The following is a 14,969-nucleotide window of genomic DNA, read 5'->3' on the forward strand; positions in this document are numbered from 1 at the left end:
CATAGATGTGGTATAAAGAATGAAGGGTATGATAATTGAAAACCAAAATGTTGCAGTGCATACTTTATTTCTTTCTTCCAGTTGTAAAATCTCTGTGCGGAAGTATTTGTCGCCTGTCCCTGAGTATTTCTAAATCAAAATAAATATGTACGTTTGAAACAAGTTTTATGTTTCTTCATGTGGCGAAAAGCACAAGTTTAATAAAATCACTTAAGGATATGTGAAACCTTTATTACTCCTGTTGTGAATACTGTTTGCAATTTTTGCAAGAATAGCATACATAAAGACATAAGATAATAGCCTTATATACACCAAGCTACTTTCATATGTCTGTGAAAGATAAATTTTGATGTATTGCTTTTCCTACAAAAATTTCTAAGTTGATTTTAACAAAGGTAATTAACTTGTTTGTTGTCTATTTTATTCCCACCTTTTGAACAAAATTAACAATTTGATTTAAAATAAAAAAAAAAAATAAAATCTGAAGTATCTATATTATAATACCCGTATACGTCTGTCTGCCTGTCACGCAAAATGGTAGCTTAGCTGCTCGAGTAGCAACACGCGCGTAATGCGGTATAAAAGGACGGGCGAACAAGTGGATTTTCCACGGGCTAACGACTAATTTGTTTATAATACTCCAGTACCTGTGAACTTTTCCATGGGTCATAAAACTGTGCTAAACTAGTATGAGAGGACATCATCTTATAATAAAGATGGGGTATACTTTACCACAGACATCAAAAATATTATTCAGCCATAAAGCTTAATGTACATACTTTGTATTGCTCCAGCTCTCCTTGTAAATGCTCTATTTCGGCCAACATTTCTTTCTCTGAAAAAATAACCTATGTGTTACAACAGCCACTAAAAACACTGTAACTAAAAATAAGGATTCTTGTGACTTATAACAATTTAAACAGTTCTAACAAATCTATACTGTCAGTACCTTTTGCACCTGCAGCTTCTTGGGTAATTTTCTCCATCTCATCAATAGCAGCCTCATACTGAAGACCTTTAACCTGCATCAAAAGACGTTGAAATTTACTAAATTTACAATAATGTTTTTTAATTGTCGCCCTTTAGCGATAACAAAATAATGGGTGCAGTATTGTGAAACTACTTTAAGAGGTTATTATTTGTTTTGGTTTGCTTTGGCTGGTTGATAAGACGATATTAGCAAATTATGACACAAGGTTTATAGAACGAACTATGAAATACTTATACACACGAATTTGATAGTTAATAGCAGACTGGCTGTTAAGAAAAGTGGAGATAATTTTCTGAAAATATTTAAGAAAAAGGTTACATTTATGGTGCTAAAATCAGCATGATTAAAAATTAATTTTTTTTATACAGAAGAATATTCTAAAATAATGTTTTAAATCAGGTGGTGTGAGTTTAGCACTGAAGTTTTAAGAAGAAGAAAAATATTTTTTAGTTTATATAACATTTCAGTATAACAACACTTACACTAAGTACCGCTTTAGCAACATGGAAAAGTTTAACCATAAGTTGTTGGTTGCCTATTTCTGCATCTTCTTCATTAAGGTCACCCTTAAATAGAATAAAACTTTAATTTACTTATAAATTTACACATATATTTATGTGGGTACACATAATTCATTGGGGTACACAAAATTCATGGGGTACACATAATTCAGCTGATATTGTAACAAAACAAAATTAGATGTTGCTTTCACTTTTAATAAATACTGTCACTGACAGTAATTTCCTTTCTAGTAACAATCAATGTTTTTTATTATCTTAACTTTCTCTGTTAAGTGATAATAAATGTGATTGACTGTCAGCATACAAGGTTGGTCAGTAATAAAGCTAGTTGGTAACTGAAAATCTTTGATAATTTTGCCACATTGACCCTGAATACATCATCAAAAATAGCTTTACAATCGTACATGAAGGCAGAATGAATACTTACATCAGCAAGTATTTCAAAAAACTGCTCAGCAGTATCTTCATCATTTGCAATATCAAGTGGATCTGCTTTCTGTATTCTCTCCCAATCAAGCATACCCATTATTGTTTAAATCAAATTGAGTCGACAACATCCATCTTAAAACTATGTAGTGTATTAAAATGATGTGCTTATAAAAAAGATATCATAATCTTTAATCACAGTATTTATTTAACACCAATAATCTTGTTGTTTTTAACATTTACATCAGTCAAATAAATTTGTACAGAGACTTAATATATACAAAACAGAATACAAGAATTGACATGGTTTGGGTTAAAGATACAATAACTATTAAAAACTGAAAAGAAATCATACAGGTTTCTCACAACGGATTAAGATGTAAATCACATACTTTATTGGCAAAAAGTAACAAAATTTTCACTAGTGATTAATTTTTTTTCACAGACAACCTTTTTTTTCTAAAAGTTTTTGTTATATGAGACCATGATAATAAAAAAGAAAACACAAAAAAGAGCCTTGTATTAGTACTCATCTTCTTTCTTAATAATGTTTCAATCAAATCTTAATCAAAAAATAATATTTGGACAAATCTTAACTTAAGAATAAGCAGAAGTTGAGGATCAAAGCAGACATATTCAAATGAAAGAAAGAAAAGAAAAATAATCATTGAAATTAACTGATTTATATAGTTTCCATTGTCCTTTTGTTGTTGTTTCTATTAAAAGAAAAACCCATTGACAATTCAAACTTATGTGGTCTTTTTCCAAGGGGTTGTTAAAAAGTGACTAAATCCAAACATTTAGTTCGCACAAAGTGACTAAATTATGTCAAAGTGACTTTGACATAATTTTTTGCCGACTTCTATTTTATGCTGTCTTTTTTTTACAAGAAGGTAGACTAAAGTTTACATTCACCAAAAACACATAAAGCTATATGTTTTCTCCAAAGTTTGTTTTGTTATTTTATGAAAAGGATATATAGTTTATATATAGTTTATTAATTTCTGGATTTCTTTGAAGAATTGCATAGATTTTTCATTTATCGTTCTCACTCTATTTTTAACATCCCTAAAAGAAGTAATAAAAACATAAAACCACATATAATTTGTTAATATAAGTAACTTTTCACTAAAGTTTTGCATTTAAACTAAAGTAACTCTTTCAATGTCAGCTAAATAGTTAATGGTGCCTCAAAACTTTAATTTGATCCTGCTAAAAGTCATTTTATTACATCTTTTAGAGAAGATTAATAGATTATGAGTATTTTCCAGAAAAATGATTTTTTGTAGCTTAGTGCTTTCAGTTTGCAAGTTTTTAGGGATGCTTATAGGTTTAAGATGTAAAATTTTGAATTACGCTCTTTTTTCATTTGTGACATTCTTACAAATTTCAGAACTTCTTGCTTTTGGACTAAATTTGAACAGCACAAGAAAATTTTCAGAGTTCAGGAGGCAGGGGGCATGAAAGTTCTAAAAAAGTTTTTTTTAACGTGAAATCATGCATAAAAGCACAAAAAAGATTTTTTTCTTTACATTAGTCTGTTATACTTTGACGGCAAAGAATTTTAAGGCTGTACAATTTTTTTACATCAAATGTTGTGTATGTTTAGGAAATTTTGTGTGGTCTGACGTTGTGATTAATTTAATTTTTCCTGGGACGAGCCAAGAGTGTCATTTTGGCAAAAAAAATTATGCCAGTCAATTCACCTTTATAATATCTATGCATTGACAAATTTCGAATGCACATCCCTTAATAGGTCTAAAATTGAAGACAGAAGTTTGTAAATGACAAGAAAACAACCTCACAAAGCTTTAAAATCGTCGTATTTTAGTCTAAAATGACTAGAAAATGTCGCTGTATTTTGTTATAAAATATATAATAGCAATCAAAACTACTATTTTTAATTGTGATAATCAATAGCTTTCATGAGTGTTAGCGGTTTTAAACAGGTTGCATGTTACATGTTAGAGTGCGGGCTAGTAGAGTGCGGGCCTTAATTGGGTCTGCTTAGCTCAAAAAGAGCATTAAATACTCTAGGACTCTCCATCTAAGCCATGGCCCCTCCTGGAAATAACAGACATGGTATATCGCTCGATATTTATGAGGCTAGCCATGTAAAATATGCACACCTATCTATCTAACAAAAGGCTTTATAGTTATGGTTAGCATGTGATGAAAACAATAAAAAACAATTTAAGCTCATGTGTAAACACATGTGAAGGTTCTTTATGTAGACATCGTTGTTATGTGTGGTCATAAAATTTGTGTACATGTAAAGTTACATTCAAGCGGTATTGTTTTGAATTAAACCCTCCCTCCAAAAGGGGACATTTAATTGAGTTATTACGATATATCCACAATTACAATACTGCAAGTGAAGTCTCTCTAAACATTTAACTGCCTTAAACAAAATTCATGGAAAACTACTAAGAAATATATAATATATTATTATTAATTAAAAATAATTAGGTGCTCTGACACATATATACTCTGATGAGTCAAGTTCAACCTCTTTAGACCACAATCGAGCCATAAAACTGATTATTTTACCTTTGTGAATGAAGCCAGGGTTACTATGCAATTCGGAAAAAGTGCAAGAGCTTTTAGTTGTTTAGGTATCACAAGTTAATGCCAATTTTACCAAATTTTTACCATACAAGCCTTCAAAGATGGCCAAAAAGAATGATTTACTGACTAAGTCCAGATTTTTCCCTAACATTTTCCGATAAGCAAAGATAAATTCATTTTTAGGACCAAACAACTCAGGCGAAATTTGACAACTATGACTGCAGAGTAACTTTACTATATACCACCTGTAAAAAACATTTTGATTTAACCTAGCATTTGCTATATGATTACTACGATTTCTTCTACCCTATTGGTTGTTTAGGCCGCTTCACAAATATTAGGTGTTAGAGTCACCTCACCGGCCCTATTTTTGATCGAAATTTTTGATATACTGAATCGGAAAAGCTAGAATGACAAAAAAATATTACACGTTTGTTGTCTCCCCACAATAGGCGGTTTAATGGCACGCAGTGATGGCTGAATGGTTGGATACAATTATTCAAATTTTCGAGTTATAAGTAATTCGATAACCGACTGACCGACTCTCTTTTTGGTTTTCAAATGACTCTAACACCAGATATTTGTATAGAAATGTAAAGAACAGAAAGCAACGATCGAAGAGATCAAGTTAAAGCAGTTTACCTTTTGAAATAATTAAAACCTGATCTTAAAAAACTTTAAAAATAGAAAATGCTAGTTAAATTAGAGGAAATAGTCAATTTTCCTTATGTGATCCTTCCTTTATTTCCTGTAAAAGAAGCGCGCATATGTGGAACTCTGTAAACATTCTCAACTCATCTATTCCACTCTCTCTCTCTGCTCCCGGTACCAGTAGTGAAATTGATCCCGGTAGAATCAAGACAACCACTGAACAAAAATTCACTTTTCAACTATGGAGGAATTGTCCACAGTTGCTGAAATACAGAGAAATAATAAAGATAAATTGGTACTTCGTAGTTAAAACATTGCTATAACCATAAAGGGGGAAAAGTAGTAAAATGCAATAAATACAAAAATACCCGCCATTTTCAATGTTTACGATTGCCTTACTTATTCAGGTATTTCCACGATTTTGTTCAACCTCGTTCCCAGGGACGTTTGGTCCCTGAACCGTTACTACGGAGCCCCGCCAACAACAGAGCGTGGTCTTTTCGCCGATATCAAATTAATTAAAAAGGTAAAATGCACTGGGAACGAGGTTGATCATTATAATTTTTGTTTTTTACGGTATTTTTTGTATCCACAAAATTTTCGTGCGGCTTTTATTGTTGTGTGTCCAAAATTTTGGAGCTTCAGTATTTAAGGTTTTTGGTGTGTTCTCGGCACACATTCAGGTTTAGTAATTTTTGAAAATGGTATTTTTGTAAGCTTTAGTTCTTAGAAAACTCTATCGTAAAATTTTAAAATTGCAATGACGAATCCTTAAATCTCTGTTCGCTTCTCCACACAGCCTAGAACGCGTCAAGTATGCTCTGAGGCCTGCTGCGAGAGATAAACAATAACATTGCGTAGTAGACGTTTTGACGTCGTACACAAAAATTAGTGACAGCAACACCGGGTTCTTCTTTTCGGTGAACACAGATCATTTTTTAACTAACGAAGAGCATAGCGTTTCCTTATTCGATAAGTGTGCCTGTTTTTTCGGGGTAGTTTTCAAAAATCAATACTAATTTTTACTAATCATCAAAAATAATTTCTCTAGAAAACTAGAATGTATTAAAATTTCATAAAAATTATATTTCGCGTATTTCGTAAAAAAAATGAATTTTACGATTTTTTTACGATATATCTACTATCTTTATATCTCGATATATGCAAATGTGTAAAAAGCAGACTAAAAAAACGAAAGTCAGCAACGTCGTTTTCTTATAAAAAATATAAAAAATAAAAATTCTAAAATAAATTTTGTAAATAAGGCAGGGGCTGTTAAAATTATTACAGTAATAAATATATTGTTGTTTGGGGCAATTTTATAATAGAAGCTAGCGCAGAGGACAACACGTTTTTAAATGTTGTGAGAAGAAAATAGTATTTGTTAAGAAGAAAAACGTGGCTAATGGTAGTTGCAGCCGTGGGAAAGATGCTGTGATCGTGCCTGGGTATGATGTGGGGAGAAATATTGGACGCCATCATATGTGTGTGAATACGGGTGGTTGTAGTCGATATAGAACCTAAGAAGGGGGGTGAAAAGATGGTTTTTGACTAATCATGACGCGCAGGGTCAGGGTCTTCTGTCCCAACCTCTGTTTGCGCCGCTGCTGCCGATTTCGTGCTAGGGAGCCGGTGAGCAACTGAGAGCCAATCAGATTGCTGTAAGATGGGTGCACAATAGCCAATGAAATTAACAGGTTCACGTGTGGTTCCTCTTTTCCCTCAAATCTGCCGAGAGATGGATACAGAAGGTCTAGGAAATGGAAAGTTGTGTTTTCGTTTTATACATTTAAAATAATGTGCTTAATGACCTCTCTGAAGCCATTTCCTCATACAGTTTGTTCTTTTACAAAAGCCTGTACGCTCAAAAAATAGAAACAGTCGTGATCAGTGTTTTTTTTTGGTAAGAAATCTGACTTTTAATAAAGCGTCCATCCAACTGTTTTAAACTTTTGTAAGGCTAAAATCATACTGTTAAGGACAAAAAACAAATGTCATGTCATAAAAAAAACTAGCATTAGCTATACTATTTTTTATAATAACAAGGAAACTTGGCTTCAGCCTCTAGCGTTAAATGTTTGACTGGAATAACAAAAACATTTTTTAAAATTATATAATGTCACGTTCATGATGTTGTTGATATAAATGTTATAATGTCACGTTGAAATTACAATTCATATTGTCCTAATTTCCTTTTTTATTGAAGATGCCATAATTTGTAAAAAGATAACTGGGAAACAATTTACCAACCGTGTCATGAGAGTTATATATACAATTGAGTTATGAGTGAGTGCATGAAAGATTCTATAAAATACTATGATCATGGAGACACCTGGTATATGTTAACGTGAAACTGAACTTTATTTAGTTGAAAGTGCCACTGGTAATGTTGCCGACATAAAAATCTCAAAAGCTGGTAAAAGGTATTTCAAAATTGAATTACAAACTGCAAAAGATCCAGAAACAAGAATAAAATAAACAATAAACACTGCGCTATAACAAGTCACTTTTGCTGCAGGAAAAAGTTCTATAGCTGCACTTGACAACAAAGCTCCAGAACCGAAACCGACAGCCCCAAAGAAACGCTGCCGTCCAAAATCGTGCTTCTTCGTTGAGGTATTTATACGTTGCATCACACCTGCATCTGCAAAAGAAAATATATGGGCAAAAGTCTCTGTAGGCGTTGTATGGTTTCTACACTTACACCACAAAGCGGGAAGAGCCACTTTAGTTGCTAAGGCATTGAGCGAAAAGAGCCCCGAAAGTGAAGCTAGAGAAAAGCATTAAAAGCTTTTACATAATACGCATGACAAAACATTGGATTATTCACTTGTACAAAATTTAAAGAATAATTTTCGTTGATGAAATAAAGTCTGTGAATTTCAAGTTCTAGGGATAATCCTAACAAATGTCATTCTATTCTTTTCGATTATGGAGATTTGAGAGAAATTTAGGGGTAATTTCGAGTAATAGCCATTATCTACGTTTTGATAGGTTTGTGGCCTAGGTGTCTGATAGATAAATATGAAAACTCAGCAAGTATCATTGTCATGTAGCGTAGCAAAAAAGGAGTTCTTAAAAAAAAAAGACAGGGAGGGGTGGTATCCCCCAGCTTTATCCCCCGGGTCTTGTTGCTCCTGAGTCGTAATTACAGTGGCAGCCAATGGTTTTCTGCTATCAAATTAATCAAAAAAGCAAAATGCCTAAGGGACGAGGTTAATATCCCCTTGAACCGAAAGTGTTAGTTCCACTTATAAAGAAAAAAAATTACTAAATATTTTCCTTAATATTCTGATTATAAATTAAAAAACAAGAAATCACTTTATATATATTTTTTTGAAAAGTCATCAAGAAGCAAAAATCTACATCACAACACCTCCTGTTGGTAAAATTACATCCTTCTCTGAAGTTGATTTCCATTTAAAACGTTGTAGAAAGATGTAGAAAGCTAAGAGTACACACCATACAGAAGAAGCAATGGCTTCCGATAGAAACAACTTTCTTCCCCCAACATTTTTGTAGCCAACGCCGCCAACAAGATTTGCAACAATTAAACCACACCCAAAAAACAAGGAGTTTGTGATACCATACATTGTTGCCCAAATGGCTGGCTTGCTTATCAATTTAACATGTTGCACATAAGCTGATACAAACAGTCCAAATCCAAAGCCTTGTAAAAGTTGTATTGGTAACACAGTCCATGGGTTATAAAAGTATGAGTAAAAAAGATAACGTACTGCCCAAGATGCGCATCCAAGAAGCATAGCATGCAAAGTCCCTCCAACTAGTTTGATTATTTTACCTGACAGCCCAAAAATACATATAGAGGAAACGGATCCAGTAGCTATTGCAAAACCCATAATAAGATTGGAAGAGTCTAATTCTTCTTTGAGAAAAAGGAACAGGAAACTTAAATACAATCCTCTTGCTGTACCAACAAATAAAATCGTGAAGAAAAAGACCCATACATGAAATTGTTTTAAAGTGTCCCAAAGAAGCAAACGTAGATTTTGATTTTCTTTTCTTTCTTTCTCATTTGTAAATTCTAATCCTTTGAAGAGTAAATTTGTACTCACTGCTAATCCAGAAACAAGAATAAAATAAACAATAAACACTGCGCTATAACAAGTCACTTTTGCTGCAGGAAAAAGTTCTATAGCTGCACTTGACAACAAAGCTCCAGAACCGAAACCGACAGCCCCAAAGAAACGCTGCCGTCCAAAATCGTGCTTCTTCGTTGAGGTATTTATACGTTGCATCACACCTGCATCTGCAAAAGCTACCGTACTACCGTCAAAGAATACAGTTACGATGTTCATAAAAAGCATAACGTAAAACAGCGTGTTAGTATCACCATCCATTTGGTCGACTTCATGTAAGGATGACACATTTTTCACTTCAGGGCATCGATTCTTTGTTTTATCACCGTAAGTTATCGTTACAAATGGTTGTGCACAGTTAAATATGATAGCCAGTACACATATTAGAAAAATAATTCGACGATGCGCATGCGTACGGTCAGCTAACAGGCCCCATAATGGTGGTCCGAGAATATAACCAGTATATCTTAAGCCATTGACCATGCCAGCTTTAGCTGGATCAAGTCCAATACTTGTTAGGAATATCATCATATGAGGAGTATAGCAAGCTTGTTTTGCATTTTGAAAGAAATACGTCGCTTTTGATGTTAACATGCTACGATCAACAGAGTACCATTTCGTGGCTTCCTTTGATGGTTTTTCTTGATCTGAGCTTTCTTCTATAGCCTGGTCACTTTCTTGCCTATTCGGTTCCAAAGGTTCTAAAGCGAACTCTTCTTTCGTGGTAGACATTTCACTAACTTTTCTAGCAACGATATATTATTCTGAAAAGTTGACTTTAGTTGTAGTTAGGTTTTTCGTAACAGCGATAATTCAAAACAAACAAGAAACCGCAAACGGTTTGAAATCACAATTATCAAAAAACAATTTATCGTACGCGTTCCGGCCAAGAATAGAAGAATGTGTTGCTAGGATACCGGTCTGGATTTTGGTACAAAAATAAATAGCTGTTTAAGAGGTTTGGTTGCATGTGCATGTAAATTCTGTATAACGGACGGATAAATAAAATGAAATAAGTCAAACCAAAAGTTCATAAAAAATATTTAAAACTTGGTGCGCCAAAGGAGGAAAAAAACTACTGAAGAATAAAGCCAAAATTGACATACATTTGGAATAACATTTTTAAGAAAGCTTGTCAAATTTTCTGCATGATTTTTCAACCATTCTTATCAATCCGGACAGTTTTTTTCAAAAGAACATGTTTTTTATGCAAGTTGTTATTCTCTGAGCGTGAGAGTTTATATGCAGAATATGCAGAAAGAAAACCCGAATATGAGTTGTGCTTTTGTAAGAGCGCATGTGAAAAAATCAAATAAACTTATATTTTTCAAAAAATTTTGAACTTTATGTTAATACAACACTGTCCAGATAAAGAACAATAAGTTTCGAAAAATGAATTCTTAGCTGTGATCTTTAAATACATATTTAGCTATAAAGCTATGCATCTAAAAATTGTTTTGTGTGTTTGCTTGTTCGTTTGTTTCGCTGGAAAAAAAGTTAAGAATTTCCCTGCATAAACTCTCTAAATTCTAGCTACCTATAAGGAACTGTACGAAAAGAAAGGAATATTACGTATATATATATATGTAAATATATATAAATATTAACATAAAAACACTTAAAAATAGCGTCCTTTCAAGGTATCTAAAATTAAAATTTTTGATTTTAAAAATATTTAGAGACGACATCAGCAACAACAGCTTCTTTCTCCATCTTAACTAAGGGCCATGCTTCAATTAAAACAGCCATAAGATAAAGGTCTTCTTTTCCTTAACTTTATATCAGGAGAGCACAACAACATCAGCTTTCCATTCACGCGTAAAATAGTAGAGAATCTCTAATCCAGTGAATTGAGCAATAACAATGACTCGAATTCAGTGTGATAAAAAAGTCCTGAAGACTGCCGCCGCCCCGACTCAAAAAGGTAAACCAACAAATCACACCACACCGTACGTGTGAATTAAAAAACAGATGTTATTAATCAATGCACAATAATCAATATTTACGAAACGTTTTTAGTCTTTTCTGCAACAAATATTTTACGTATACTTCATTGTTGTGGTTTGAAACTTTGTTTTTTTTAGTTTATCTATATCATGTAAAGCGATACATTAATACCATGTAATTATTTTCATACATCCTTAAGTAAAATATCATAAATACATCACGTTGCAGTTTTTAACAATGCCATGTTTGTATTTACGCTGTTGCTTCACCATCTTGCCGCGTTTATTATTTTTCATACTTACCTATCCGTTAATCTTTTTTACTTTTTTGACGATAAAAATTTAATAATTCTATAAAACGGTATTATTAATAAGTAAACGATGCTCAATAATAAAGTCTTCTACATGCTTCAAGAACTTAAAAGCTCATGATTATCCACTTCTATTTTGTGTGAAGTGTTATCGTGTTGCGAACATGAACCTGACGCTGCCGATAGTGTTTGTGGATTTAAATTCTTAGCTTACCTAAAAGAGCCTGGGCACGAAACTGATCAATATGTTTAAAAATTGCAAAACCTGAAAAAAGGTAGTAAATTCAAAATTCGAAGGAGCAGGAAGATAATCCTGAAATTTCATAAATGTATTTTCAGTAAGCGATTAGTTTGCAAAAAACTGTAGCATATGAAAGATTTGGTATAGGATTTTTTTCTTCACACATACCTTTGTATTGTGCAAGTGTATATAGTGCTGTAGGTATATTTTTAGGTGTATTTAAGGGAACCCAAGGCATAAAATGATGTTGCACTTGGCTATGTTATAGAGCGTAAAAAGATGGTTAACAAGTCTTTTTAAATTTTTTAAAAAGCTCCTTTCGTTTAAAAAATTTCAGATTTGATAATGCTGCATAAATTATAATGTCCTATTTAAATTATAGAAAATTTTGACATTTTTTATCATTAGTAATTTTAGACCTGTTAAGGGATGTGCATTAAAACTTTATCAATGCATAGATATTATAAAAGTGAATTGATTAACAGAGTAGTAGTAGTAGTAGTAGTAGAAATAACATCAAAAATAATAAATACAGTTACAAATTACGTAATTTTGTCCTGTTATTGTCATTTTGTTATTTTTTAGTCAAAAATCTTGCCTTCAAGAATAGTATTGGCTTCCAACTAACTAACTAACTAACTAACTAACTAACTAACTAACTAACTAACTAACTATGTCCCAAATGGTCAATTGCAACGACATCAATGAGCTTTCACGCGCAAAGTTTTATTTTAGAAAACATTTCCTAGGAAGATTCGAACCATCAGCGCATGCATTTGCCAGTGAAGGATAATTTTTTTTACCGAACTGGCATTATTTAGAAAACTATCTTTTTACCCTTTTGGTAAATGGGAATTAATTAGGTAGTAAAAAATTAGATTATTTATGGATCTTGCACAATCTGGCTATTATTGGTAATAAAACAAGCCTTAGATCCATCTGTCAGTATAAACTTTTAAATTTTGGTCAACTGGCATAACCATTTTATTTTTTACCTTTTTACCCTTTTGGAAAATAGAAATTTTTAAGGTAGTTAAAAAAATTAGATCTTACAACTTGACGAATGTTATTGAAATCAAATATGAGATATTAAATTTTGTCAACTGGCATTATTTACCAGAAAACTACCTTTTCACCCTTTTGTAAATTTAGATCTTACAATCTGGCGATTATTGTTATTGAAATCAAATTTAAATCCATCAGCCAGTGAAATATTTTTAAAACATTTGATGAACTGGCATTATTTAGCAGACTATCCTTTTGGAAAATGGGTATTTTTTAGGTAATAAAAATCACTCATGGATCTAATACTGAAAGAAGCTTTTTATTCTGCCAGTGTTTTTTTTTAATTTTAAATCCTCAAGACATTTTTAATATAGATTGTGAGTCACAAGTGAAAACAGTAAAAACATCCATGGGTAATGTTGCATATAGCATCATGGATATCATCATTACACAACCTATGCATTCCTCTAACAACTTCAAATATTTTATCTGTGAACATGAATTATTGCATGATTAACTGGATAATCCTATCAATCTTTATTCTTCTTCTAACTGTGCTTTTATTTGTGAAAGTTTATTTATATATTCAAGCCGACTAAATGGAATAGGAGAGAATAAACGCCAATCAACGTCTTTCGAACAACGAGAGAATGTAGTGTATGTCATTCCTAAATTTAAGGCTTCCATCTTTACATCATCACTGAGTTTAATTTAGTATATGTTTGTCCTTTACCAATGGTCATGCCTTGTGATTTAGCAATTATGAAGGCATACCCTGGTATTAGTGGGAAGTCGATCCTAGAACAACAATTGTCGTCACATCTACCTTCGTTACCAGGTAAAGAAACGAGAGGTAAAAAAAACCATGTTCGATGCGAGTGTAGCCAAACAGGCCCCTTGTATATTGGGAACTAACAACTATAATTTCAGGAAATTGAGGAGGTCTTGACCTTTCGGTATAAACAATTGTAACTACAGTACCCATTGCTCCATTATTTAATCTTAAACCAGTCAAAACTATCTGGTTTTTTGTAAGTATAACTCTACACCCAAACGTAATTATACATTTGGGTGGTATTTGATCAATTTGCTTGTCCTGACTGTGATGTCTCCCTCCACCAGTGAAAGGTATAACTGTAACAGGGACACCTAGTTGTGAAAAAACACTGAGAAAAGAGTCTTCTCACTACTTGGTAAAGAATCAAAGGTTCTATTAATAATATCTTGCGAGTCTAATTGTGTTATTCTTCAACTGTCTAGCAACTTAATTTGATCTGGTTTTTGTCTCATTACTTGAACTAAAACTTTGGTAGAAGATCTATAAAAAGCATAACCTGCATGTACTGCTGGAGAGGAACTTGGAAAAGAAGATTTATAAAGGTCAGTTTCCCTTAATGCTCCCAGTTAAAATAAACTACCAAATGAGGATGGAATACATCCAAAGCTGGTTTGTACTTGGTTGGCATGGTCTACTTTTGCAGTAACTTCACAAAATCTCTGACTACACCATGCAGTAGACTTTGACCAATCATACCTTGTACATTTTTAACTAACTTTCGGAATTACAAATCAGATAACGGGTAATCATTCAATGCTGCTGAAGCAAGTAATTTGTTCTTTTTAACAGTTGGAGGTGTTACAGAATGAATAGTATAACCATCTGGGCACCTGTGGGAGCCAAGTTTAAAACTGACTTGTTTGATTTAAATACTCTGCACACTAGCCTTGTTAAAGTTTATATTATTTGACTTTTCCCTGTACCGGCACTTCCCTGAACAATGACTCGCAGAGGAACAATTTCAAAATTTGTATTACTAGCAACAGATTGTAAGTGTTTAATGTGAAAATAAACCACTTGCATTTGTTTATCATTCACCATTCTTACATTTTCATCAGAAAGATTGCATTGAAAATTATGTACATTTCTTTTTTTTCAGAAGTTTTTAACATGTTCTTCACCCAGTTTTTAGTTTCCTCAATATCTACTGAATGGGGGAAATTTCGTGCTTACTCATGCCAGTTATACAAAGTATCTCCATCTGGCAGAACTACATCACCAATTTACGGGTTAATTGCATGGGCTCTCTTTTTCTCAGATAATGTCACGAAGTAATGCATTACCCAAATATTCAGTTTGTGACTGCTGTGATGACATTGACTGCGATTGACTTTGGAATAATTCTGAATCTTCCAATACCTGTAGCTTTCT

General features: G+C 32.7%; 2 protein-coding genes across 2 annotated transcripts in view; both read right to left on the reverse strand.

Moving 5' to 3' along the window:
* The window catches only part of LOC130656085 (centrosomal protein of 290 kDa-like), a 49,617-nt gene extending 47,505 nt beyond the window's left edge, over positions 1 to 2,112 (reverse strand). The window contains exons 1-5 of the mRNA XM_057458928.1: positions 1,940 to 2,112; positions 1,474 to 1,557; positions 950 to 1,022; positions 780 to 835; positions 64 to 129 (exon numbers count right to left, since the gene is read on the reverse strand). Of these exons, the coding sequence (XP_057314911.1) occupies positions 64 to 129; positions 780 to 835; positions 950 to 1,022; positions 1,474 to 1,557; positions 1,940 to 2,038 (378 nt within the window). The 5' untranslated portion in view covers positions 2,039 to 2,112. The remainder of the gene's footprint in view (positions 1 to 63; positions 130 to 779; positions 836 to 949; positions 1,023 to 1,473; positions 1,558 to 1,939) is intronic.
* Positions 2,113 to 8,474: 6,362 nt separating this feature from the next.
* LOC130655431 (major facilitator superfamily domain-containing protein 6-A-like) lies at positions 8,475 to 11,283 on the reverse strand. Its single transcript, XM_057458188.1, has one exon. It carries the CDS (start codon positions 9,987 to 9,989, stop codon positions 8,520 to 8,522), a length of 1,470 nt encoding a protein of 489 aa, XP_057314171.1. The 5' UTR covers positions 9,990 to 11,283; the 3' UTR covers positions 8,475 to 8,519.
* Between the last annotated feature and the right edge of the window lie 3,686 nt (positions 11,284 to 14,969).

This window comes from Hydractinia symbiolongicarpus, chromosome 8, assembly GCF_029227915.1.
Source record: "Hydractinia symbiolongicarpus strain clone_291-10 chromosome 8, HSymV2.1, whole genome shotgun sequence".
NCBI lineage: Eukaryota > Metazoa > Cnidaria > Hydrozoa > Anthoathecata > Hydractiniidae > Hydractinia > Hydractinia symbiolongicarpus.